General features: G+C 32.4%; 4 protein-coding genes and 2 pseudogenes across 5 annotated transcripts; 4 read left to right on the forward strand and 2 right to left on the reverse strand.

Moving 5' to 3' along the window:
- LOC106323138 overlaps positions 1–1,055 on the forward strand; it is a 5,180-nt pseudogene extending 4,125 nt beyond the window's left edge.
- A 410-nt stretch (positions 1,056–1,465) lies between these two features.
- LOC106322767 (probable protein phosphatase 2C 68) lies at positions 1,466–3,472 on the reverse strand. Its single transcript, XM_013760894.1, has 2 exons — positions 2,986–3,472; positions 1,466–2,440 (listed from the first exon to the last, which is right to left on the reverse strand). The coding sequence occupies exons 1-2, from the start codon at positions 3,302–3,304 to the stop codon at positions 1,584–1,586; spliced, it is 1,176 nt and encodes a 391-aa protein (XP_013616348.1). The 5' UTR covers positions 3,305–3,472; the 3' UTR covers positions 1,466–1,583.
- A 2,088-nt stretch (positions 3,473–5,560) lies between these two features.
- Positions 5,561–6,783, reverse strand: LOC106323139 (zinc finger CCCH domain-containing protein 52-like). The gene is made up of 3 exons (XM_013761302.1): positions 6,705–6,783; positions 6,155–6,215; positions 5,561–6,058 (listed from the first exon to the last, which is right to left on the reverse strand). The coding sequence occupies exons 1-3, from the start codon at positions 6,781–6,783 to the stop codon at positions 5,575–5,577; spliced, it is 624 nt and encodes a 207-aa protein (XP_013616756.1). The 3' UTR covers positions 5,561–5,574.
- Positions 6,784–11,238: 4,455 nt separating this feature from the next.
- LOC106323140 lies at positions 11,239–12,481 on the forward strand (annotated as a pseudogene).
- A 659-nt stretch (positions 12,482–13,140) lies between these two features.
- LOC106323141 (F-box protein At1g30790-like) lies at positions 13,141–14,349 on the forward strand. The gene has a single exon (XM_013761304.1). It carries the CDS (start codon positions 13,141–13,143, stop codon positions 14,347–14,349), a length of 1,209 nt encoding a protein of 402 aa, XP_013616758.1.
- Positions 14,350–22,953: 8,604 nt separating this feature from the next.
- LOC106325896 (transcription repressor KAN1-like) lies at positions 22,954–25,888 on the forward strand. Of its 2 annotated transcripts, XM_013763946.1 has the most exons (8): positions 22,954–23,017; positions 23,091–23,623; positions 23,780–24,011; positions 24,329–24,405; positions 24,481–24,520; positions 24,651–24,705; positions 24,917–24,986; positions 25,405–25,888. In XM_013763946.1, exons 2-8 carry the CDS (start codon positions 23,198–23,200, stop codon positions 25,633–25,635), a joined length of 1,131 nt encoding a protein of 376 aa, XP_013619400.1. In that variant the 5' UTR covers positions 22,954–23,017; positions 23,091–23,197; the 3' UTR covers positions 25,636–25,888. The 2 variants fall into 2 exon arrangements, with proteins under 2 accessions (XP_013619400.1, XP_013619399.1); XM_013763945.1 differs by lacking the exon at positions 22,954–23,017 and having other exon boundaries at positions 23,018–23,623.
- The last annotated feature ends 326 nt before the right edge of the window (positions 25,889–26,214 follow it).

A 26,214-nucleotide genomic window follows, 5' to 3' on the forward strand; every position in this document is an offset into this window, starting at 1 on the left:
AAAATAGGGAAGGATCACTCGACCGGACTAAAGGGATATGAACTCGCCAAAAGGGAGAACTGATGGATTGAACGGTGACACAATGGGTTGCGGATGGCCCAATGATACTACCAGACTTCAGTTGGTGCTTGATATGACTCACAAGTCCACCAAAAGAAGGATTTCTAAACGTTGCCTGATATGACGCACAGGTCCAACGAATTAGAGGCTGTTTACTCGGAGATAACCTCACCAAGAAACAAAGAAGTGTTCTACAAAGAACAAAGAGATAAACTCAAATAAAAGGGGAAAAAGCTTGTCTTATTTCGTGGTTCTTAGGCCCTATATATAGGATTACAAGTTGTAGAAATCCAAAGAAGAATGTGCTAAAAACAAGACATGGAAACTAGAAATGAAGACTTTGACTAAAGACCGAAATTAATGATTTTTGTTGAATTCTTTTTCCCATGCACGACCAAGACTTCCTTGCTGACTCCCTCTTGGCATTCTTGATGAGAATGGGCTTGAAATGGACTGAGGAAAGGTCTGGTCGAATTTGGTGTAAAACCGACCCAAATTGAATTTGTTATGAATTTTTCTTTGGGCTGAAAAATGCTCATTTCGCCCAGCAACTAAACCAGCTCCATCTTCAGTGTCACTTAGCTCATTCAGCTCCAAGCTAGTATCACGTAGCTCACTCAGCTCATCTAGCTCATCTACTATCACTTCAGCTGGTTTCAGCTCAAGCATACTCTCTTCAGCTGGTTCCAGCTCGTCCTCAGTCTCATCAGCTGGTTTTAGATCAGTATCCTCACCATTAATCCATCCTGGTTTGTCTTTTGTTGAAGAATCATCTGGCTCAGCCATGGTCGCATCATCCTGGCCCGGGTCTATGATCCGAGGCGCATCAGGACGGGCACCCATCAGTGTACCGGAAACAAATTTTATCGGACGAAGAGAAGAAGACACCGTTGCTGTACCAAGACTGCAGCCACTGGTGCCTCCCAGGAGTTCCAGACTCTTGGAACGAGATCCTCTACTCCGAGCTGCTCCTCAAACTCAATCAGCTTGGCTAAACACTACGGCACCTCCAACACTTGTTTGATCTCTCAATATACTTTATTTTTCTATTTGTTTGTTTAAAGATGATTATACAAAATGTAGAGTACAGAAAAGATAAGATTTGCTGTAAATGTTTTTTTGTCACTACGGTTACTATACAAAAGCTCTAAAAGAGAAGTTACATTGTTAGTTATGTTTGAATATCTAAATATATAGAAAATAGTTTTGCGATTGTTATATATATATGAGGTAGCAGAACAGTGGTTTTTTTTGCTTAAATTTTGTTTGAATTGAAGTTTTAGTGTTAGTGAATTAAGTTGTACTAGCTCACTTATTTTCTTGAGATGGTGTCTTAATTTTTTCATACAATGTGAAGGATATACCTACAGTTTTGTAACTAAAATCAACATGTTAGTACATAATCCATCCTATATAAAAGTTACAATTCCACAACATCAGTGTTCTTTCTTTCCTCTTTTAACATAATAAATTAATATCTGTGGGAGTAAAGATAATAAATGTTGAAAAATAACATTTTATTTTTAAGAAAAGAAGATACTGAACTTGGAAGGTCCAACGGTATGAGAGAAACCTTTAACGGAGAGCTCAGGAACAGTAGCTTTCTCCACCATAAGAAGCTCACTGTCCACGAACACCACAACCACCGTTATATCATCATGAAAGAATCTCCTCACTCCCCTCTCCACTTTCTTCAGATCATCATACCTCATCTCCCTCTTCTTCGCAGCTATGCTCATCGCTCTCCTCACCAGCCTCCTCGCTATCCCGGGACGAGGATGTTTGTTCACTATCTCCACAGCTTGCTGGTTGCTCATCTGCTCCCACAGCCCATCCGACGCGAATATCACAAACTTATCGCTCGTTTGCAAGACTCTCGTGTACACGCACGGCTCTGCCGATAGGACCGGTCTTTGCAGCCGTTCGGTGAGATGGAACTTTGGAAACGAAGGATCGAGAGAGAACTCGGGGCGCTTCAAGTACGCGTCCCCTATCGATCTTGACACCTGGATGATGCCTTTGATGCGCCACACGCCGTGTTTGAGGACAACGATGTGGGGATCGTCAGGATGCAACGACTTGAGCTCTTGTCTGACTTCTTCCAAAGCAGCATTGTGATCACTAGTCAGCTGCTCAGCTGCAATCTTGTTTGATCTATTAGTACTGCTCCTGGAACCAAGAACAGCGCGGGAGTCTCCAACGTTGGCGATAAGCAAGGTTCCTTTCCAGATAACTCCGACCAGACAGCAGGATCCAACGGCTGCAATCAACGGTTTTAACGAGCAAGTTCTTCTCACAAGCGTGAGGATACCTTCCTCGGTTGCGGAAAAAGCAGCTCTTAGAGTCTCCTCTGTAATGCCGCCATGTTCTTTCGACAATCCTACAAAAGAAAAGTTTTATCAAGAAGCTGACAAAAGGAACAAGACAAAGGTTCAGACAAGGTTTTTTTGGAACAAGACAAAGTTCATACAATTTTTTTTTTTTTTTTTGATAATCCGGGATATCGGAACCCGAAGGACCGACTAATTTCCTAGGGGGCAGCCCTACCAATGAAAGGCAAGTCCGGTTGTTCTACGTGGGAGTTAAATACCTATGCCGCCTAACCACCCAAAATGGATAAATTTAAGTGGTAAGTTTCGAACCCGGGACGCGTAGCACATTTCCCAATTTTCCATAACATCCGACCACATCCGCGTGGTTAGGTTCAGACAAGTTGCAACAGACAAAGCTATACAAACCAATCAAGAAACAAACAAACAAAACAGAGAAAGAGAGACAAAGTCAAAAGATAATCTGCCAAAAGAAGAGTTTTGTAATCTTCACTAGACAGCTCATCAAGTGTCAAGCAAGTTGTCTAAAGTCAAGATTCAGTTCAACTGTTCATCAAAGACAAAAGATTCAGTTCCCAAAGAGAAAGAGACTAACTCATCAGATGTCCAAAGAGATGGTCAGAGATGTATCTAGAAGCCTCAGGACCACCATGGCCATCATAAACACCCACAAAGACAGCTCCCTTCCCTGTCTCCACCTGGCTATGATCCTCAACGACCTCGTTAGCTTGCACGACAGCCATGGAGAAATCACCGAAAGAATGCCTCTCAAGCTCCCTAGACCAAAGCAGCGAGTCACCTCCAGAGGAGTCTTCACGATCATCTTCTTCTTCATCGTCATCTCTGTTCATACGACCGTACCGACGCATCGGCCGCAAACAAAACAGAGCCATCCTTGCTAACCAGGAGAACATTCCCTCATTTGCCTCTCCCTTCACACGGTGGAAGAGGGATCTCTGTGGTGTGTTTTTGGGGAAGATAGAAAAAAAAGTATGTGGTGGATCGAAGTTGCAGACAAGGTGAAGAGGAAAACGAGCAAAGACTTTCTCTTTGGTCTTTAGAGAGAGAGAGAGAGTGAAAGAGTAGTTGAAGCAAAGTGTGAATAATATGATTTGTTTTAATTAAAGTTAGAGTCTATATTTTAAATTAAAATTATTTTTTTCTACTTTCTTACTTTAATTTTCATATTTTGATGACGTCGTTTTGTAAGTATTCCCAAGGATCTCACGTCATATCTATTTGTCCTTTGTCAATTAGCTTTTTGGACTTTGAAATGACAAATTACAAAAACCTAAAATAATTGTACTACATATAAATTGAGGATATTCTCTTTATTTAATTTGATTTTGTAGTTTACTATTAATTTATGTTAAAAATGTCTGATTTTGGTGATTTAATGCGTAACTGTTATATTATGGTGGTTTAGTAGTCTAAATCACTAATAAACATATCCATTTTAGATTACTTATAATAAAAACTAGTCTAGATGCTTAAATCTTTTGTTCTCAATGAGCCCATTTTATATAATATATATATAGATGTCCATGATCTTATTGCTCCAAAAGTAAAGCTGATTTGATGTACTACGTAATAATCTCACTCAAAACTTAATATAACCTAGATCTCGATCCGCGCAACCGCACGGATTTTTGTTTTCAATTATTTTTATATATTTTTTTTTCAATTCTAAATTGATATATATTATAATATATATGTGTATATCAGTTTTTAAAATATAATACGTTTACGGTATATTTTGTTCATTGAATATATTTTTTCAAACTTTCACATGTATTTGTATCTTTTTCTATATATATATATTTTTGGATTATTATTTCATTATTAAAATTGTAACTATATATATAAAGATTAATAAAATATTGTTTTATTGTCATATTCAAAGATTGTAACATTTCTCAAATTTAGAAAGTTTTTAAAAAATTAAACTTTTAGCTTCATAGATTTATATTATCGAGTAAATAATTAAACATTTAGTTTTTGTTTAATTTTTAAAATAAACTATATAGTTTTAAATTTGTTTTCATTGGTTTAATGTAGTAAATATTAATCATTGTTAGATAATATGATTTTTGGTTATTTAAAAAAGAATCTTTATAATTTTAAAAGTTAACATCGATAAATATTTAAATAATTAACATATGGAGGTATAGTATTACAACATTAAATTATATCTATTTAATTTATACTATCCATAAATCCAATAGATCATCTATTGTTTAAATCTAATTATTGATAGCCCAATAAAAATTTCTGGTAGGCCCAAAATTTAAATGATAAGATTAAAAATTAAATGTAACATGATTTTTTAGGAATAGGTTAAGTCCATTTTTTTAAAAAATCACACATGAATCAAGGTTGTGACTTCTGTTTTAATATATAAGATATAAAAAATTTCTAATTAAATCAAGTTTGTTGTTTGACAAAAAATAAAGTTTGTGTTGCACCTTCTTCAATGTTCCCATGATGTTTGGTGTGGTACAAACCGTACAATAAAGGATTTGGCGAGTAACATAAGCTTATATAAATGGTCGAGTGTAGTGCAGTTGATAACAAATGGTTTTCAGGGGAGGATTGTGACATTTCTTCCAAGCGGTGACTTATGCTATCTGGATTGAGAGAAATAAGAGAAGAGTAGGTGAATCAGCTCAGCATGCTGCTTGTCTGATTGCTAGATTAGACAAGTTGATCAGGAACAGAATCTCATCGCTAAGAAGAAGAGCTAATGGGAAGCATGAGAAGACAATGGAGACTTGGTTTGCAAGAACATAAAAGAAGTTGTTATTAAACTAAGGTAGTGAGTACATTTGATTTCTTGTTTATAAAGAGGAAGCAGGGAAACTTGTACAACAGTTTTTTTTTATTGAAATAAATTTAAAATTCTTTCAAAAAAAAAACAATGTTCCCATGATGTGTTCAACAAACTGAGAGATGATGTTCACATCAGTGCTCAGCAAACATCCAATCAATCTTTGCTTTTAAGTTTCAAATTTAGTTAAATGCACGATATAATTCAAAACAATAATTCAGAAAGACACAACCAATGTTAAGTTTGTAGTCAGACCACACCAAAGCAAAATCCAAACAGTTACTTATTAGAAGAAAAGAAGTAAAAGGTAAACAACATCAAACCATTGAGGTCACTCCCATGGCAGGTACCAAACAACTAATCAATCCCCGACCAACGCAGCTCAGCTACACCATGCGCAAAATGGCATCTATCCCCATAATTACACTCCCCAGCAGCAAATTTCTCACAGAGCTCCGATTTGTAAGAGCTCCTGGGAGCAGAATTAGCAGGATCTGATCCAAACCTCCTTATAAGGTCTCTCATCCTCCCATTCGCTTCATTGATCTGATCGTAGTTTCCATCAATCTCCACATTCTTCAAGTTTGGGCCTCTTTCATGATCTACTATCGGTAGTTTAACTCCTGTTTCACGGCAAAGCTGTTTGGTACGGTTTCCATCTTTCCCAATTATGGCAGTAACAATGATCTTGGCGGCAACAGAAGCACTACTAGAGGTTTGTGTCTTTTTGGAACTTTCAGCAATTTGTGGCTCGAGATTTAACATCTTAGCTACAGCTTTGTATCCTCCAGGTACATAGTGCAAGAAGCGACAGTTCTCACCAAGAGGGCATCCATTAGTGCTGCAAAACAATGCATAACGCATCAGCATGTTGCCTAGGAGCATAATGCAGTATTACTTGTTAATTTCGGGATTTATATTAGAAATGATTTATAACCTGAAAAAATCTTTGCATGGCTTTGTTTTGCTTCTTAAACCAGTTGAAATTGATTCCATCTCTGTTGCAAACATAAGGTGTTTTTAACTTTTAGTTACAAGTTTTTTAACGCTTCAATAAATCTCATTTAGGATCTGCTATTGATCAACTTGGTCTATAATATTATAGTTTGGAGCTTTTCAGGGTTTTTAGTAATGAAACTGACTCAACGCCTTGAGTTGACATAGATCATAGATCAAATATCAATCAACCAAGTCCAGCATTGTTGAGCGTTAACAAAGGCGATTGGCTTATATTCTAATCAATGTTTAAGAATTCGCCGTAATTAGGCATTTTATAGGATATTATTGTTTAGGCCAACGCATTAACCAATTTTTGGAACGCCTAAACCAACTTTTTTAGAAAATAGTTCTAGAAAAATCGTTTCGTTTAAATGGGATTTGCCGCCTAAACGCCATCTACACTGATTCTAATGGGTTGACTAAACCAATGAACATGAGAAGGGCGAGCAATAGGATAAGCTGTTGAAGGGGTGAATGAAAGGGCTTACTTTGCTTAGGCCTCTTGGATCCAACGTTAGAGTTGGATGATGAGACAGTGTCGCTGTGTCCTCTCTTGTGAGTATCCATGTCTCAGTACTGATGTGAATGAAGCAAATGATGTCGAAAACTGGTGGGTGAGAGAGGAAACTTATAGTTGTTCAAGGAAAGATGATGACATCTCTTTTTTTCTTGGTCAAAACGTTTCCTAACCTTTTATTATCATGTTTCCATATTATCTCTACAATATTAAAGTAGTTTCTTACTCAAATTCATAGAGAATTTGAATAAGAAAAGACTCATTTTATTATGGAAATAAAATTATCGCTAGGTGATTACCGGCGTACATGCGCAGAATGAAATGTTGAATAATTGTAATAATTATTGAATACGAACTTTGACCGTTTAACCATAATTATATCATTCATAAGCCTTATATATATCAATTTGAATATCTATTAAATGTGATTTTTACTTATATAGTTTTTTGATCATTTGTATTTTATAGATATTCAGATTAATATATATATATATATATATATATATATAGAGCTTATGAATGATATACTTTTTCAATGTGAGACTTTTAACAATTTTCGTTATTTATAGTCGTTTTTAAAAATTCAAAATATAATATATACGAAAAAATCTTAATTTTTATTATATGGTATATGATTGTTTAATTTATTTTAATAATATAACATTAAAATTAATGAAAGATATGTAAATTGTTGCCAAATCTTTATTATTAAAATCATTAATTGTCAAATATATATTTTATTCACTTTTTATAATTTCGTATCTTTTATTTAAGGAAAGAAGAAAAATTATAATTTTAGATTTTTAATTAATTTCATGGTTAGTTTAATGAGAAGTATATAATATATGTTTAGTGGACCAACATATTTGTCTAGAGACTTTAAGAAGCATTCTAGTGGATGACACGTGTGTTATAGTTAAAATGTTGTAAAACATTCTCTTTTAATATATATATATATATATATATATATGGGATTCGGTCAATACTTTTGTTTTGGGATTTCAATGATGAAATATAATTTCATATCTATAAATTGAGAGATACCTACCTCGTTCACAAGTGAGTCTGTGTTGAACAATTCGATCTCATTTAGGAACTTCATCCCACCACTGTTTTGTGCTATTAGATGGTCTCTTCTTGTCTGAGTTATTGGACCTCTCCTTCTACCACCGTTGCTTAAGGTTCTTCCATGGATTATTTCCCTACATTTAAAGTTACCTCCATTCTCCTCTCCATGATCCCATCTTATATCTTCCGGTGGAATCTGCAAAGCATATATATTAGAGCATGATTAACTCGGGGTTCTTAGGATAGGGTTTTTAGAGGAAGTTAAGAAATTGTTTCTTAACTTTTAATTAAAAAAGCTAAGAACCGGTTCTTAAATAAGGACTTAAATCGGTTCTTATACTTTTTAGTTAAAAGTTAAGAAACCGTTTCTTAACTTCTGCTAAGAACTCCATTCTAAGAATCCCAGGTTAATCATGGTCTTAGGTACATTAAAATTCTGTAGAGATGGAATCATATTACACACTTTAGAAGCTTTTTAACAAGCTAAGTGATATCACTGATGGAAAAAACAGATGCCTCTACTAGCACCTATTAAATTTCTCAAGACTCGTGAAGACAATATGAAGATAACCTCGTTATAAGATCAACCATGCATTCCCATGTTTCATCCGCTATGTTTATATCATATACCAACGCACGTCCGACCCTATATTAACCAGTAAACTGTTACAAGCTTATAGAGAATTCAATTATCATAGTGTATATCCTTCTATACCACAAGTGACGGAATTTAAACTGGTTAATTCAATATTTTATCAAGAACTACACCATATATAGCGAGAGTTGATTAACTAGACAAGTCTCTAAGCACTTTACTTAGCAAATGACCAAACCCAAGATCTAGAATACCCAACCCATCCTACCTAGACTTCAATGTCAACCTGTTCACTCTCTAGCTAGCCAACCGGCTCAACTATAGTTGCCTAGCTAATCAGCACACTTACAATCCATTATAGGGTAATTGCAATGCTCCTGCACCAAAACTATCAAAAGCGCTAATTATCACACAAATGCTAAAACATTAGGAGAGTGTTTATTATTGCCTAATTTTAGCCAAAATAGCAACACATTACTTCACTCGGGAGTTAATTTTGATTAAGCTTAGTGAGAAAGAGAGAACCCTTAGTATCATATTCTTAAACTACTTACGAGGAGGTAATACACAACTTCAGTTGAGAATCTTGATGTTTTGAGATACATGCAGGTCATTTTACACTTTGATTGTCTTTTGACACTGAACAAGGTTCTTCTTGATGCATGGATATGGTTTTGACACTTAGGTGCTGCAAGCAGAGAACTGATCGTGCAAACTCGATGAGACATCCCAAGGAAAGAGATCAATGGTATATTATTTGCTTTCTGCAAGGATCGCCCATTTCCACATCCCCACAAGGCAGGACAAGGAGATACGTATCTAGGAGATATGTAAAATGCAAAAACGGTTTAGACTTGAGGGTTTAGTTACATGGGCTTGAATGGACTTCTTCTCTAATAATAGTCTGCCTTGGGCTTGTCGTGTGGCTTAATACTGATCAAACTTTTTTATTAACAACTATTTTATTTATATAAAATATAACATTACAAATAATATAATAAAAAGATGTAGCCAATTACAAATTTAAAATAAAGAAAATGCAGTACAATACATAAAATAAAAACTAAAGAACCATATTTGTTGCTAACAAAATAACAATTCTATTTTTTTTATATGGATTCGACAATCATCCGTTAGATGAAATTCCAAACTTTCTTTCACACTTTTCTTTGTTATATAAAACTAGGTGTTTCGCCCGCACATGCGGGCATAATTCTTTATAGATATTTAATAATAAATTTATTATTAAATTTAAAGATCAATTTTTTAAATTAAACATTAAATTTATAATATTTTTATGAATCTTTTAATTTCTTAATTTTATCTTTTATTAGTTTAAAACATTATTTTCGATAATAATGTCAATATTTATTATTTTAAAATAGGTTATTATCTTTTTAATTTTTATTATTATTTTAATTCATAATCAATTACCAAAAACTATAGAATTTCAAAATAAATCAAAAGCAAAAAAAAAAATGTTCAACCTAACCCAACATTACATATTATATTAATCAAAGAAAATAAAATATTGATATTTTATAAATATATTGTAAAATACCTCTCATAATAATTGAATAAACACTAAAACAGATCAACCATGTTAACCAATAAAACATTAATATATAATGTATAATATAAGACATTTGCTATCTATTCTTATATTCATTTCTAAATGCAATAATAGAGGGAAAAATATGCTATAGTCAATCTTTTTTTTTTTTAATTTAAAACAAAGACTGCTATTTTCTTCTAAATATAGATATTAAAATAGTATTTCTTTATTATAAAATCATAATTTTTTATTTTCAAAATAGTCTTTTGACTTTCAAACTTTAATAATTATAACTAAAACAAATAATTTTAGAAAATACAATTTTATAAAAATAGAATCACATTTTTCTTTACATAATAGTCTTTTAAAGAAATTGTAATTTAAACAAAAATATAGTTCTCTGAAATTCTTGAAAACATAAAAGGAAATAGGGTTAATTTTAAATTAAAATTTTAAAATATTATTTTTTGGAGGCAGATATTTTGAAAATATTTTAAAAAGATAATTCCATTCCCAATAAAAAAATATTTAGAAAAAAAAAACATGAATAACAAACAAATATAAATAAAATTTATTGTTATTGCTTATATACCTCTTTTTAGTATTTTAACACTAAAATTAATTTAAAAATTATAAAAAATATTCCATGACATTTATGTTTACGAACGAATATAAATCAATTTTTTGTTATTTTTTATAAACATATTTTTAATATTTTAGTATAACGATAAATCAATATATATATATATATAAACACAAAATAAATACATGAAAATATCTTTTTTTCAAAAACGTTTTCCATTTATTTTTTTGAGATAATTTTTATAATATTAATTTGTAATCAGATAAGTAATGAATTATATTTTAATTATAGTTTAATTAAAATTATTTATTTAAAGTAAATGACTTAGCCCTAGAATCATGAATAATGTGACAAATAAGCAAATTCACTTTTTAAATAATAATATAGATTAACAAAATTCTAATTTAGATCTATAGATGTCCGTCGATTAAAATTTTAATATATTTTTCCTCGAAAGAAATAAAGATTCAAACTGCAAATTTTCAAACTGCTCTAACTTTTTAATTTAAATGGTATGTCAAAATTTAATATATATTTTTTAATGAAGCCCACCAAACGTAGTTTACAAAACAATAAAAAACTGGGTGGAAAGGAAAACTATTTTGCCTTTATTTATTGATCTATACATTTATCAATCTTCTTCTTCAACTCGAATTAAGGGTTTCGTCGAAGTATTTTGGAACCGATAGCTACACTTGCCTGCAATGAATACCCATCATCACAAAAAAAGAGCTCTTCGAGTCCAGGGACGAGGACAAGAGCCCCCAGGTAAGCTACATGTCCTCCCTTTAGACATGGAGGTTGAGATACTTACTAGATTGCCTGGAAAGTCTCTTATGAAGTTCCTATGCGTGTCCAAGATTTGGTCTTCCTTTATCCGAAGCCAAAGATTCGTTGCTTCTTACTACGCTGCGAAGCCATCCCGTTTTATAGTCGCTTTCACCAACAGTGTATTCGTCAAGGGTGATGCCCAGCGTCTGTTCATCTTCTCAGGAAAGGAGGAAACTTCTTCTTCTACTTCTTCTTCTTTGGTTGCCAATCTAGACATGACAATACCCTCAGTGACCTTGCCTCACGTCGGCTCCAAGTATTCTTCCGTCCATGGCTTTCTCGCTTGTTTTGAGGGGTCAAAGTTCATCATATGTAACCCTAGCACGGGGCAAGTCATTACCTTTCGCTGCAAGGCACCGGGAACATCCTTGGGATACGATCCTGTAGATGATCAATTCAAAGCATTGACCCTGTTGACATCTATCTATAATCATATGCATAACCCTAGTTTGATGTGCACGCACGAGGTTATAAGACTTGGAAGAGGAGGAGTAGTATCTCGTAGCCAAGTTAACTCCCCTCCCCGCCTTATGACCGTATGACTGCGGGACTAAGCATCAATGGTTTCATGTATTATGGTGCTTCTGTTCCAAATCAAATTTATACAGACTCCTACTCCTGTGTTTGTGTGTTTTGATGTTAGATATGAGAGGGTACTAAGTTTTATCACAACGCCTAAGGAGGTCCTGGTTCGGCAGGGTCTTACAGTATTGATAGAATACAAAGGGAAGCTAGCTGTCATTGTACCAAACTGTGGACGTCGTTCTTCTTTCCACCGTTTTAATCTATGGATACTAGAGGATGTGACGAAACACATATGAGTGGTCCAAACAAACATTTGAGCTTCCCTTGTCTCTTCCCTTCACTTTTGCGGGTGCGCGTACGATCTCCCAAGGAACCAACAAGGCTGGTGAAATCATTTTCTACCCAACAACTCTGACAGGCCGTGCCCAGCCCTTTTATGTTTTCTACTACAACCCTGTCACGAAAAACATGAGAAAAGTCAGGATCCACGGTATCGCAGATACTGAAGAGTTCTGGAACCGTTATGGACTCACAGGCGTTTGTTGCGCCTCTTTCTCACCCCAACACGTTGATAGTATTGCTTTTTTATAATGTGTAAGAGCTTGACAAACAAAACTCTGGGGTTTTTTTTTTTACCAATATTTATGCAGCAAACTTTTTTTTGTTATCGTAGTGACTGGTAATGTTTTGCATTTGGTGACGAGTAGATGGGTTTTTTTCTTCTTCTTTATTTTGTTTATTCTAGTTCGTCATTTTTTTTAACCGGACACAACTCTTTACTTATTTGTATACTTGCATGTGTATTGTAATATATTCACTAGATTTTATTCAACTTGTCTTGCTACTGTTTCTCTGTTTGAGTCAATGATGTTTGGTTACGAATGCGAATCTGATGCGGCTTGGGATACACTTTTTAAAAGGCTGGGCTGGCTTCGATCTTCTCAGCAACCGTGACTTTGTTTTCGTCGATATCTCTTTTTCTCATTTCCCTCGTGATCAAAACTTTGAAGCCGATTTGTTAGGAAAAGGAACCCTAAGCTAAGCGGTTCATCTGTAATAGTCTCATCTTTGGGTTAGACTTGAGCCCAACGCCTTTTAATTTTAAAATAAGTGTTACGTGCACACAAAAAAAAAATGAAAAAGGAAACTCTTTGCTTTAATATTGATCTACATCTATCAATCTTCTTTCTTCAACTCGAATTAAGGGTTTCGTTCGAAGTATCTTGTAACCGATAGCTACATTTACTGCAATGAATACCCATCACAAAAAAGAACTCTTGGAGTCCAGGGAGGAGGGGGACAAGAGACCCCCAGGTAATAAGCTACAACTCCTCCCTTTAGATATGGAGGTGGAGACACTGACTAGATTACCCGTGAAGTCTCTTATGAAGTTCCTATGCGTGTCCAAGATTTGGTCTTCCCTTATCCGAAGCCAAAGATTCGCCGCGTCTTACTACGCTAGGTCCTATGAGACGCGTTCAAGGTTTAGGGTATTCGTCCATGGTGGTGCCCAGCGTCTCCTCATCTTCTCGGGAGAGGAGGAAACTTTCTCTTCTTCTTTGGATGCCAATCTAGACATGACAGTACCCTCAGTGACCTTGGCTCACGGCGGCTTCAGGTGTACTTCCGTCCACGGCTTTTTCGGCTGTTGTCATGGTTCAAATTTCACTATATGTAACCCTAGCACGGGGCAAGTCATTACCTTTCCCTGCAAGGGACCGTACACATCCTTGGGATACGATCCTGTTGATGATCAATTCAAAGCCTTGACCCTGGTGCCATCTCTTTATAGTAACCCTAGTTTCATAGAGCACGAGGTTATAACTCTTGGAGGACGAGGAGGAAGAGGAGTAGTATCTCGTAGTAACGTTACCTCTCCAACTTATTGCCCTATGACGAAGGGACTAAGCATCAACGGTTTCTTGTATTATGGTGCTTGGGCGCCAAGTCACAGGACGACTCCTGTGTTTGTGTGTTTTGATGTTAGATATGAGAGGATACTAAGTTTTATCACAACGCCTAAGGATGTCCTGGTTTGTGAGGCTTTTTCAATATTGATAGAATACAAAGGGAAGCTAGCTGTCATTGTACCAAACCCTTTTGGTGATCCTTGTTTCGACCGTTTTGATCTATGGATACTGGAGGATGTGACGAAACATGAGTGGTCCAAACAAACATTTGAGCTTCCCTTGTCTCTTCCCTTCACTGCTGGAATGGGTAAGAGAATGATCTCCCAGGGAACCAACAAGGCTGGTGAAATCATTTTCTCCCCAACAACTCTGCCAGACCGGGCCCAGCCCTTCTATGTTTTCTACTACAACACAGAGAGGAAAGGCATGAGAAGAGTCAGGATCCACGGAGCCGCGGATACTGAAGAGTTCTGGAGCCGTTATGGATTCACAGGCATTTGTTGCGCCTCTTTCTCGCCTCAACACGTTGATAGTATTGCTTTTTTATAAATGTGATTTTTTTTTTTATTCTTCTCTTTTTAAATCAAATATTTATGCAGCAACCTTGTTTTTTTATTTTGTTTTTGTTATCTTAGTGACTGTGTAATGATATTTGCATTTGCTGATGAGGCGATGGTTTTTATTTTTTTTCATTCTTTTGTAGTTTTTATTTTGTTTATTCTAGTTCAATAGTTTTAATCTGATACCCAATAAATACCCCCATGCTAGAACCATGTCACCCTTGTGACTGGCTCACATTCCTTTCTCTCTTGCATATGGTGGGTGACATTCATGTTTGCTATTTCGTTCTACTGCCAACTCCCTGTTCCTTGTAATACTACCTTATGTTAAAGTCAGATAATTCGACAAAATCTTTTGGTCCTCTTTTGTACATCAGAAGCTAAGCTAACATAACAATATCACACTTTACTATAGATTCAAACGGTATAATAAAGGTGGACGTCGAATCTTAATTAATTATTAGACCACATGAAACTTATATTTCAAAATATTTGAATTTTCTTACTTGTTTATTATCTATTTTCTCAGTTATTTATATTTAGATATACAGTTTGTATCTTGGATAACCAAACTAAGATGGTAGAAATATCGCATAAGATTGAGCATAACGGACTCGTAATTAAGTTTGATTTTGCCAATAAAAACTTATAAAAAAACAAATCAATTCCACGCTGCACCGCTCCGCAACTTGCTCGTGGTCCTGTGATTAAAGAAAAATAAATACAGCGATTTATAGGGGAAAAAAATTATAAAAGTTGATATAATATATTTATCTCCACTGACAAAATAAACCTTCGTATAAAAAACGAACCAACTTTGAAATTTATAAAAGTTGATATAATGCTTGCACCCCTTAAACTATCACCAACTTTGATATTTATTGATGTTGCTTGTTTCTTCTCGAGTCTTTGCTCTTGACCATGCATGCATCACCTGATCAATAAAGCGGTTTAGAAAAAGATCAAGAATCACATGCCAAAGGTGAAGCCTAAATTTTTTGTAATCTTAGCTCAGTTAATGTCTACGGGCCCATCAAAATAAACAATCACAAGGCTTTATCCGGGTCTTGTGCAGTCTGAAAAAAGAGTCCTTTGATATAAAAGATTTTATTGAATCTCTATTTAGACAAAACTATTTTTAAGTATAATAATGTCAAGTGTTGGCTTTCTTTAGTAATATAGTGGAAAATTTCTCCCCAATTTCTTATGTTGATTTCTGTGAAATTTTTCTAAACGACATTTGTTTTGAAACGGTACACAATAAAATAACGACCATGCTTTAAAAAATGAAAAATTGAACTCCTCTGTATTCAATCAATCCATGGATCAGTTTTAAACTACACAAGTCATAAATCCACAAAGAACCCTATTTAATAACACTATTTTCTGGAGACACGGACAGATTGTTTCCTTCAATGACTGTTAGGAATACATAACAGGAGAGGGAGACTCATAAAAAACTAACTAAACCCTAAACGGAGAGATAACTTCGAAGCATATATATGTGATTTCTCTTGTGAGATTTACGAGTTGTTTGATCATGTCGAGGTAATATTAAACTGTAATCAGGAAATTAGTATGTTATTTGTAAATTCCAGCTGCAGATCGTGATTTTAATATTTAAGATTAAATTACTCTTAGAACTTGTTTTTGGGTACAACTTTTAAATTGAGGTCAAATTTCTTCAGATACTACTGCCTTTAACAAAGTCTCCCCGAATTTTTCCCTAGTGCCAACAAGGAATAATATTTACGCCAATAGATAAACAAATTTACCTCGATGTCGAACATTTTAAACGAAAATTATTGAATTAAAATTTATCAAATATTTGTGAGGTTAACACGCGTCAGGGGGCCATCTCTATGCCTGGCAAAGACGAATATAAGTTCAAATTATATAAAACAAATTAAGAAATAAAATAAGTTAAAGACTTGTTTGAAGAAACGTAGTTAATTAATAAAATAAAAAGTGGGAAGTGCAACTTGTAAGAACAGTATTGGCCTATTGGGCATTATTTTAACACGTAGGGAGAATCTTACAGTTGTTCCACTGTTGCTATCCATTTTATATTTAGAAAATATCTTATATTTATTCATTAATTAGAGGTCCACCTTCTGTTATTTTCAATTACCAAACTTCTCATTTTTTGGGGGCTATGACTTCATCCTTTTTTTGTAAAAGAAATAGCCGTCTAAGAAAAATAATAATAAGAGAGTAAAATCTGAAAATAATATATAAGAGATAGTAATAATATAATAAGAGATACTAAAATAATCAGTATGTATCTATAATAAGTGATATATCTATTATTAACTCCTAGTAAAATCTAAAATCTGACAAGAAAGAGTTTTATCATTCTTTTTCATGCCCTAAACGTTTGGTCGGTTCCATCTTATTTTATTGTTTTTTATCATTCTTTTTTATATAACCCTTCTAATATAAAACAATCTCTAATATGTATTCATTTAATACTAATCATACAAAATTTTAGCTGATTACGTCTATTTTTTTTTTCTTTTGACACAACCACCGTCTGTTAAAAAAAAACAAATTTAAATTCAGAAGAAAACAAAAATTATTCATCGCCACATAAATTTGTGATGTTATGTTTCCACTCGTAAATTAAATAATGTATGTATACAAATTTGTTCAGGTCAAATCTAGTATAGCTTGAATGTTTTCTTGTACAGATAAATATTTGTTAACGACAACGCCTTCGTTAGGTTGATGCGTTCATGGAAAAGCAGCCACAAGTATTTGATCATATAAAAAATTAGTGCGTGAATGTACGTTGAAAGATGGTACAGATAATCGGTACCTTCATTTTAAAAGCTACTAGATTTTGACCCGCTCTTTAAAGGGCGGGTATATTTTTTGTTTCAGTTTTTCTTTATTATTTCAAGAAATTTAGTTTTAGATACAACCGAAAAACTATAATCATAATTTAAAATAAGTTTGTGGCTACAAATATTTGTACAAAAACCATTAAAGCTGCAACAGTAATCCAAAATCCTTAAAATACTGGAGATATTTGAAATATTTATTGGAGTTTTAACCAAAGATTTAGACATAAGTAATTTTATGTTAAATTTAAGTATTTGTTCATGTATTATAAAATTTATATGTTATTTGTTGTTTTTATTTTTGAATTTGGAAAATTATAAGGTATATTTTAGTTTATCGAATTTTATGATTTAAACGGATAGTCAAAGCCAAACCAAACCCGTAAAAATATGAACTGAAACAAAATTTATAAATATCTAAATGAGATGTAAATCACTACTTCCAAAAATTTGAAACCTGAATATACTTAAACCAAAATCTCATCATATAATTAAACTTTATATTTCATTAATAATAAATATTACAATATCACCAACTTAAAAGATTTAGGATTCGACTATATATTTAAGCGGATAAAAATAAGAATGATCATGTTTTAATAACATAAACTCTATTTTGATCCGCGCTTGAAAACGCGGGATATTTTATGATGTAAAACTTCATTAATAATTTTACAATTTTTTTGTTAATTTGTAAGGATTTTGTTTATTTAAAATATTTTTGTATTTAAATCAGCGAACCTGTAAACCCAGTGATTCAATATGTAATTTGGTTTGTGTTTCAAAAAATATCCATCAATTAAAAACTTGATAACCCGCAAAAACCGCTAAAACCAGAGACTGCATGTTGAACTTATGGGTGATCGGTATATAATCCAATTTTGTTTAAATTATTTTTTTCAAAAATTTAAATTTAATTTCAACATTTGGATTAAATATTTAAATAATTATTAATTTTGATATTATTGTACAGTTTATTATATGTCGTAACTCTAACTTGTTATAAAAATTGTTTAAATTATATTTTTATGTGAAATGAAAAATAAATAATTTGAATTTTAAAATTTTACTATGTTTTTAAACATGGGGTTATCTTTTATTTTTAATATTGATATATTCATAATTATATGTTAAAATAAATTAGGAAATGACATAGTTATCCACAGTCAATCTAATAAATCAATGACCGAAAAATAATTAGATTCAACATCTAGACTGTGTTTAAAACATTAATTAAACCTTAGTTCATTCCCATTAATTTGTGTGGTGAAAATAATATTTATTAAAGTATAGTATCAATATTACTGTTTCCAAATGACATAATATTTATTTATTGGACTTCATAAGGTAGTCGACAGTTTGTAATATTGAAAGTAGTGGATCACTGATATTTTGGAATTTAAAGGGTGACTTTACAAAATATGCATACATCATAGAAGTAGTTACAAAATTATTTTATTAGTGAGAGTATTCACTGAAACTGAATTTATCTTATGGATCCGAAAAATTTATATTTTAAGTTGGACACAACCTTTATCAACTGGTCATACTGCTGTTTTAAAAGGGCGGGTATATTTTTGTTTTATTTTTTCTTTGAAAATTTTAATTTTTATATTTGTATTTTTTTGTAATCATATTATTTAATATTAATTTAATATAATTTAATATAATATTTGGTAAATATATTAAATATGTCAAATTGCATAACTATACACATGTGCCATATGTATTTCAGAAATTATTTTTAAACTTTATTTTTAAAATTCACAACATATTATATTGTCTTAATAATTACCTAACATAATTAGTCAAAAATATTTATACCCAAAAAACCGACATAGAATCGGCCCGAAAATCAAAAGTTTCATACTCTATTAGACTTGGCCTATATGCTCGAATGATTCTTATAGTATTATATCTGAATACCAATATCAAACCCGAAAACCGAACAAAATTTTTGAAATTCTTTTGAAAAAAAATCTTGTTGGTTATGCCTTAAACTTGTAATGCATTACAAAACATCTGATTTCAACCTTTTAAAACCCAAAATGTTAGTTACTTTGAAGATCCCGATTTTCTTGTCTGATTATGACAAATCAACATAGTGAACGACCATGGAATGTATAATCGCCAGAGAATCGATCACCATGGGCGTGTTCTGATCAGGTCTAAAAGGTATATCATTGAATCGAACTTTGTTGTGAATGAAGAAACATAACTGATTTTGTTATCGACAAAGAACGTGGTTAGTCATTTAATATAAGCAGTTATGAAATAATCAGTTTTTGGAAAAAATAATTGTTGGACCCAACTTTTATTAATGGGTCACACTGCTGTTTTAATAGAATAGATTAACAAAAATATTTGAATTAATCTAAAGCATAGAAAGGAACTCGATACTGCTATATTTCTTTGTGGTTTTACCTATAGTTTTTTTTATTAATTTTTTTTTTGGACAAAAGTTTTTATTATTAATATATTTTGTTTTTGTTTGGGTGCGGAATGTGGCTTGCCTCTAAACAAACTTTTGGAAGTGGAATCTCTCAATGAATTTTTATACTAAAAATCTGACTGGCGCATCTACCAATTATATATAAATGATATATGATTAAGATAAAATTGAAAAGAAGATAACGAAGTTGCATTGGACCAAACAAAAAAAATTGAAGATGGAGAGCCAGTTTTATTCATCTTATCCAGAATAATTCGATATGTCTTTAGATAGTCAATTTCATGCTCCTCAGAAAAATAAGTGTGAAATTTATGCGAGAATCGTCGTTATAACAATGCGAGAATCGTCGTTATAACAATTTATGACGGGATGTGGTAGCTCGTTTAGTAAGGATTTTGAGGGCCAATTGTCATGCTTCCGGGTTCGACGCCAGGCGGAGGGGAACTGCCCATCTTGTCATCAAATGCGGTACTGGGTGTTGAGCCTTGTCCCCAGCCCAGGTATAGTCCTCCCGGGTGAAGTGGACCGCTGCCTAACCGGGCCCAGGGAATGATCCACGTAAGTGGGGAACCCTGGATTATTAAAAAAAAAAAAAAAATATGCCTATGTAAAATATATTCTCCCATATCTTGGGTAGAACAAAATAAAATTTCGAGTAGTTATTAATTTATATATATTCAGTGGTCCTGAGTGTGTATCCCAAACCCAATCAACCTTTAATTTTGACAAACGCAGATTTATTCTGATCCGGCTTTGAGTTATTAATAATTTAATATATAATATTATATACTAATTTTATATCAATATTTATACCTATCAATGTGGGTGTGTTTAAATACAAATTTTAGGTTTCAAACCGAGACATCTTTCCAAAGATTTGTTAATCATAGTATATATATAGGCAAATTTTTTCCATTCAACTAAAATATTAAATTTAATATATAGATATATAACTTTTATTAATTGATAATCCAAAATAACACTTAAAAAAATTCTTCAAAAAAAAATAACACTTAAATTGTGTGTGTTTGAAGGTGCATGTAGTTTTGAACACACACCAACTACGTAAACATGAAAGGTGTACTGGCCAACATCAAATCTCTTCTTCTTCTTTTTTTTTAATCAAATATCTTCTTTCTGTTATCTTTATTTGGTTGAGCTTGTTTTAAAGGGTTTTTAGTAATTAAACTCCTCAACTAAAGATGAATCGTAAAAAAAACCCTCAACTAAAAATTCTATGAAATAAAACTTCAACTTTAATTCCGCTAACATATGTTACCCTCCGTCTAAAAAACCGTGACGGAGGGTGACATATGTTAACGGTTTATAAGTTGAGGGTTTATAATTTTGAAAACTTTGTTGAGGGTTTTTTTTTACGATTCAAAAATAGTTGAGTGATTTTATCACTAAAACTAATTTATAAATTTTAATACATTAATCTATTATAAAATTAATTTATACATCTTAAATTAATAAATTTCAACACTACTTACAACTTATTATAACTTCAAAATATTAAATTATTTGATATTTGGCAATAGTGATATAAAAAATTTGTGTTTATATCGTCATTGTCAAATATCAAATAATTTAAAGTTTCTAAGTTATATTAAGTCTTAAGTAGTGTCGAGGATAATTCATCCATGAAGTCAATCTTTCTATTTAGAGTAGGATGCATTTTTTCATATTTTCATGATTTTCGTCATCCGGCTCATACTTTCCTATTTTCCTATATTGTTCTTGATTTATTGTATTACTTTATGTTTCAAATATATTACTGATCAAGAAAATAAAAATATAACGTATTTATTCAGAAATAAATGAGAATAAAAATAATCATGCATTATTTTGGAGGGGAGGGGGAAAATATGAGCCGGATGACAAAAATCATGAAAATAGGAAAAAGTGCGTCCTACTCTAAATAGAAAGATTGATTTTATGGATGAATTATCCTCGACACTAATTAAGACTTAATATAACTTATAAACTTTAAATTATTTGATATTTGACAATGACGATATAAACACACAATTTTTTTTATATCACTATTGCCAAATATCAAATAATTTAATATTTTGAAGTTATAATAAGTTGTAAGTAGTGTTGAAAATTATTAATTTAAGATGTATAAATTAATTTTATAATAGATTAATGTATTAAAATTTATAAATTAGTTTTAAAGGCTTATAAATCAATCTAAAAAAATGTATAAATGATAATAAATAATTTGATAACATGTAATGACTTTTAGTGATAAAACTCCTCAACTATTTTTGAATCGTAAAAAAAACCCTCAACAAAGTTTTCAACATTTTAAACCCTCAACTTATAAACCGTTAACATATGTCACCCTCCGTCACGGTTTTTTAGACGGAAGGTAACATATGTTAACGGAATTAAAGTTGAAGGTTTATTTCACATGATCTTTAGTTGAAGGTTTTTTTTACGATTCATCTTTAGTTGAGGGGTTTAATTACTAAAAACCCTGTTTTAAATGAGATATGAATGTTTGAATCCCTCTGAATCAGATACATACATGTTTATGAATCGTTTTTCCGTTATTTTCTTTCTTTATCATCAATGTTGTTTAACTCTGATCTCTCAATAAGGTATAAGCTTTTGTAATAGTACAAAATAATCATTTTAAAGAGTATGTCGATGTAAGATAGCCCATATGTATCTAAATATCTTGTGAATTAATAAAAATATTCACATATGAATCAATCAGCTAGTACAAATTAAATCTGTACGTGGAACATATACTGTTCTATAAGTGATCCAAGTCTGAAGCACAGAAAATGACTTCCATATAATGTGTAGATGTATGCATGGTTTAACAGAGTAAGTTGGGGTTCGAAAGTGAATTAATAATTTAATTGATTTCTGTGTGATCTTAATACTTTTGTGTGCAAAATCTTTTCTAATATTTCTTCAAAAATAAATATATATAGACATGAGTAAACTGTCGAAGATTTTATATATTTACACAATTTAGCGGGTATCTATATGCATGGCGTAACATGATCCATTAGGGTTCTAAAATGAACTAATGATACTAACTAAAATCGATTTCCTTGCGCTCTTACTATATTTGTGAATAATATTCTTAAATGTTTCCACAACTGAAGAAGAATAAAGACAAGGTCTACGCAAGTGGGAATTAATTAAGTTTAATTCTTATAATATTTGTTATTGAAATAAGAATTTTAATTTGGACTTTTGCAACTTTTACAATTATGGCCATTGGGTAATTAAAAAAATGCGCACTCCTATCCATTTTGAGAATAATCAAAAGAAAAGGCATTGTCTATAACAATACTCATCCCTCTTTGCACCTGAAGACTTTGGATGAAAACCAAAAAGTAAAACACTTTGGATTTCATTTCGATCGTTTACTCATCCGATTTTTTGTTTAATGAAATCTTTTTTTTTCAGCTACGAACTATTTTCTCCCTATCGTTCAATATTTCATTGAACGTGCAACAAGATCATAGGTTTCTGATACAAAAGTGGCTATCCAGGTCTCTCTTGTTTGGTCTGTGATGGATAACATCAATTTTGAAACCTCAAATGCTTCACAAGGAAGCCGGCTACACTTGCACTCGCAATCGCAACCTCCCCAGCTGTTTAATTTACAAGACGTGAATATGAACCATTACAATCAATCATCTCCATGGACCAGCGAGACGTTCTCGGGTTATACTCCATACGATTGCACAGCCAATCAATCTCTCTCCGTGCAATGTTCGTCTTCAAAACCCAATCATGCCTTGTTTCATCCTTACCATCATGATCAATCTTCGGATCATCCATCAGAAGACCAATCCCAGTCGATGGTTCCTATGCAACTTCTTCAGGATCAATATTTAAAGCCATTATATCAAAAATCATGTGCTAATGATTTCGCCGCAACAAATGCTTCATCATCCTCATACTCTCTTTCTTTTGATGCAAGTCAAGATCCACAAGTATTCCACAAACTCCAACTTTTTTTCTTTTTTTTGTCACATGTCCATAAGCTTAATCAAGTTTTGGTTGGGAAAAAATGTGTTTCGAAAACTTTTCTGTTATAATCTTTTTTAAACATTTTTATAACAATAATGTTTAAACTTGATGGTTTTCAGGAACTATGCAGGAGGACCTATAGTACTTCTAATGTAACACAACTTCATTTCTCATCATCACATCACCATGCTAAGCAAACACATCCAAGATTTTCTTCTCATTCCTTCTCAGCCCATGGAGGCTCCATGGCTCCTAATTGTGGGACGGTTGGGAACAAGACAAGGATAAGGTGGACTCAAGATCTTCATGAGAAGTTCGTGGAATGCGTTAACCGCCTTGGTGGTGCTGATAGTAAGTTAACGAGACTTCGACTTTAGAATTAGAGGAATTAAACAATTAGTTATCAGTCACATGATCTAGTCACTTTGCTTAAGCATGCATAAAGTTATGATTAGATAGCATTTAGATGTAACAATGATGATTTCATGAGATCAAAAGAATCTTATGCGATATCATATAACACCACATGTGTGGGTTGAAAACTTTATTTTGAAGCAAATATGCGCATTATATGGAAAAATGAATTGATATATGCTTTAAAGATAAAAGTGCCCTTGTTTCTTTGGTGGTACACTAAAAAGTGTAATAACTGGTGGGAAACTATGCAGAGGCAACACCCAAAGCGATACTGAAGCTGATGGATTCTGAAGGACTCACAATATTTCATGTTAAAAGCCATCTACAGGTTAACTTTACTTCTTCTCTCTTTACACTTGTTTTTAAGAAGTTTTAATTCAATAGTTCTTGGTTAAAATTTCAGAAGTATAGGATTGCGAAATACATCCCTGACTATCAAGAAGGTACTCTAAATGAATACCATCACTATATATTTGAATGTGATAAAATACATTGAAATTTTTTTGTCAAAAAAAGATAAAATACATTGACAATTTAGGAATAATGCAAATTCAGAGAGTTTTGTTGTTGCAGGCAAGTTTGAGAAGGGATCTTGTTCAAAAGAGCTGTCTCAGCTTGACACAAAAACGTACGTTTTTTTCCCTTCTTTATATGGGTACCAAAAATAATATTTTCTTTATTACTAAATATATAGTCTCCATATAAGTCCAAAGTTAATGACACAATGGCTTACCGTAGCAATGACAACAACATACGATTAACATTATTCAAAAATAATAAAATAATGAGTTGTTAATGACTAACTTAATGTTTTGTTTTGTTTTATATCGTGGATGCAGTGGAGTGCAAATTAAAGAGGCTCTCCAGCTTCAGCTAGACGTTCAGAGGCATCTTCATGAACAACTAGAGGTGAGTTACAAAATGTAAATATATAACTTAGTTTATTATATATAATTATTATATTTTACCAAGTAAATAAATTCCAATGTTACAGTCTTAAGTAGTAGTGTGTGGCATCGAGTGCTTATTCCAATTTCCCACTTTAGAATTAATATGTGCTTCATTATATTTTGATTTAAAAATTAATATTTTTCTACAAAATATCTTTGTTTGACAATTCTTTTTCTATAAAATATCTTTTGAAATAAATGAAGACCAGCTTTCTATTTTTGAGATTGTATGTTTGAACATTTTGTTGCTCTTCTCATTTTTTATTTCATATATTTATATCATCATTCACCAATGAAGTATTTCTCATACAAATCTACATATATACACTTTTTAACCACTCATATATTGTTGATTCACGTGTTTTTTTTCCCATTAGATTCAAAGAAACCTGCAACTAAGAATCGAAGAACAAGGGAAGCAATTGAAAATAATGATAGAGCAACAACAAAAGACAAAAGAGTGTCTTCTTCTCAAGTCACCAAACGCTGAAGCATCGTTGTCTCTCTCTGCTTCTGATCACTCTCCTCCGCCTTTCTCAATACAAGATGCAGAAGCCCTGATGCTAAAAACTTATGGAGACACTCAATCCCAATCAAAGATAAGCTGAACAATGAGAGATTGGCTAAATAGAAAATGCCTAACTAAAGCATGTTTTTTTACTCTATTTAAAGTGATGCATGTAACGTTATAAGAGTCACGACAAGAGAATGTCCAAAGTGCTACACACACTAACACTTGGAAACAGAATCAGGTACTTAAATGTGTGCAAGTGGTGTGTGGAGTCTTAGTCATATATAGACTGATATATAGATGTGTGAGATTATTCTTAATTAACTATGTGCTTTTAAAAATTCAAACGAAGGAACCCCACGTTTTATTCTTTTCCCTTTCTTATTTATTCTACTTTGAATATTCAATTTCTTTTCATCTTTCTTTTTTCTTCTTCTCATTGTTCTCAAACTAAACTTGATTGATCTAGTATTAGTATACACACTGCATATTATGCTGAAAAAAATGGAGATCATGAGCTCATAATAGTAGATTGTCTTGATAAGCTCGTTCTTAAAATCTTGCTGCATAAAAATCTTTGCATTCCTTTGCCTTATTTACAAAGAAAAAGGCTCATATTGAAACGTTGTTATGAAAATGCAGTAAAGTCAAATTAATTGTACGTTATTTTGTGATT

Source organism: Brassica oleracea, chromosome C2, assembly GCF_000695525.1.
Source record: "Brassica oleracea var. oleracea cultivar TO1000 chromosome C2, BOL, whole genome shotgun sequence".
NCBI classification, from domain to species: domain Eukaryota; kingdom Viridiplantae; phylum Streptophyta; class Magnoliopsida; order Brassicales; family Brassicaceae; genus Brassica; species Brassica oleracea.

Coding starts and splice junctions, on each gene's coding strand:
- LOC106323139 (XM_013761302.1), bottom strand. CDS start 6,783: ATGGATACTCACAAGAGAGGACACAGCGACACTGTCTCATCATCCAAC. Junction 6,216..6,704: donor ATCCAAGAGGCCTAAGCAAA/GTAAGCCCTTTC, acceptor TGTTTGCAACAG/AGATGGAATCAATTTCAACT. Junction 6,059..6,154: donor CCATGCAAAGATTTTTTCAG/GTTATAAATCAT, acceptor ATTGTTTTGCAG/CACTAATGGATGCCCTCTTG.
- LOC106325896 (XM_013763946.1), top strand. CDS start 23,198: ATGGATAACATCAATTTTGAAACCTCAAATGCTTCACAAGGAAGCCGG. Junction 24,521..24,650: donor CATCCCTGACTATCAAGAAG/GTACTCTAAATG, acceptor TTGTTGTTGCAG/GCAAGTTTGAGAAGGGATCT. Junction 24,706..24,916: donor TCTCAGCTTGACACAAAAAC/GTACGTTTTTTT, acceptor TCGTGGATGCAG/TGGAGTGCAAATTAAAGAGG.
- LOC106322767 (XM_013760894.1), bottom strand. CDS start 3,304: ATGTTCTCCTGGTTAGCAAGGATGGCTCTGTTTTGTTTGCGGCCGATG. Junction 2,441..2,985: donor TCTCTTTGGACATCTGATGA/GTTAGTCTCTTT, acceptor TTTCTTTTGTAG/GATTGTCGAAAGAACATGGC.
- LOC106323141 (XM_013761304.1), top strand. CDS start 13,141: ATGAATACCCATCACAAAAAAGAACTCTTGGAGTCCAGGGAGGAGGGG.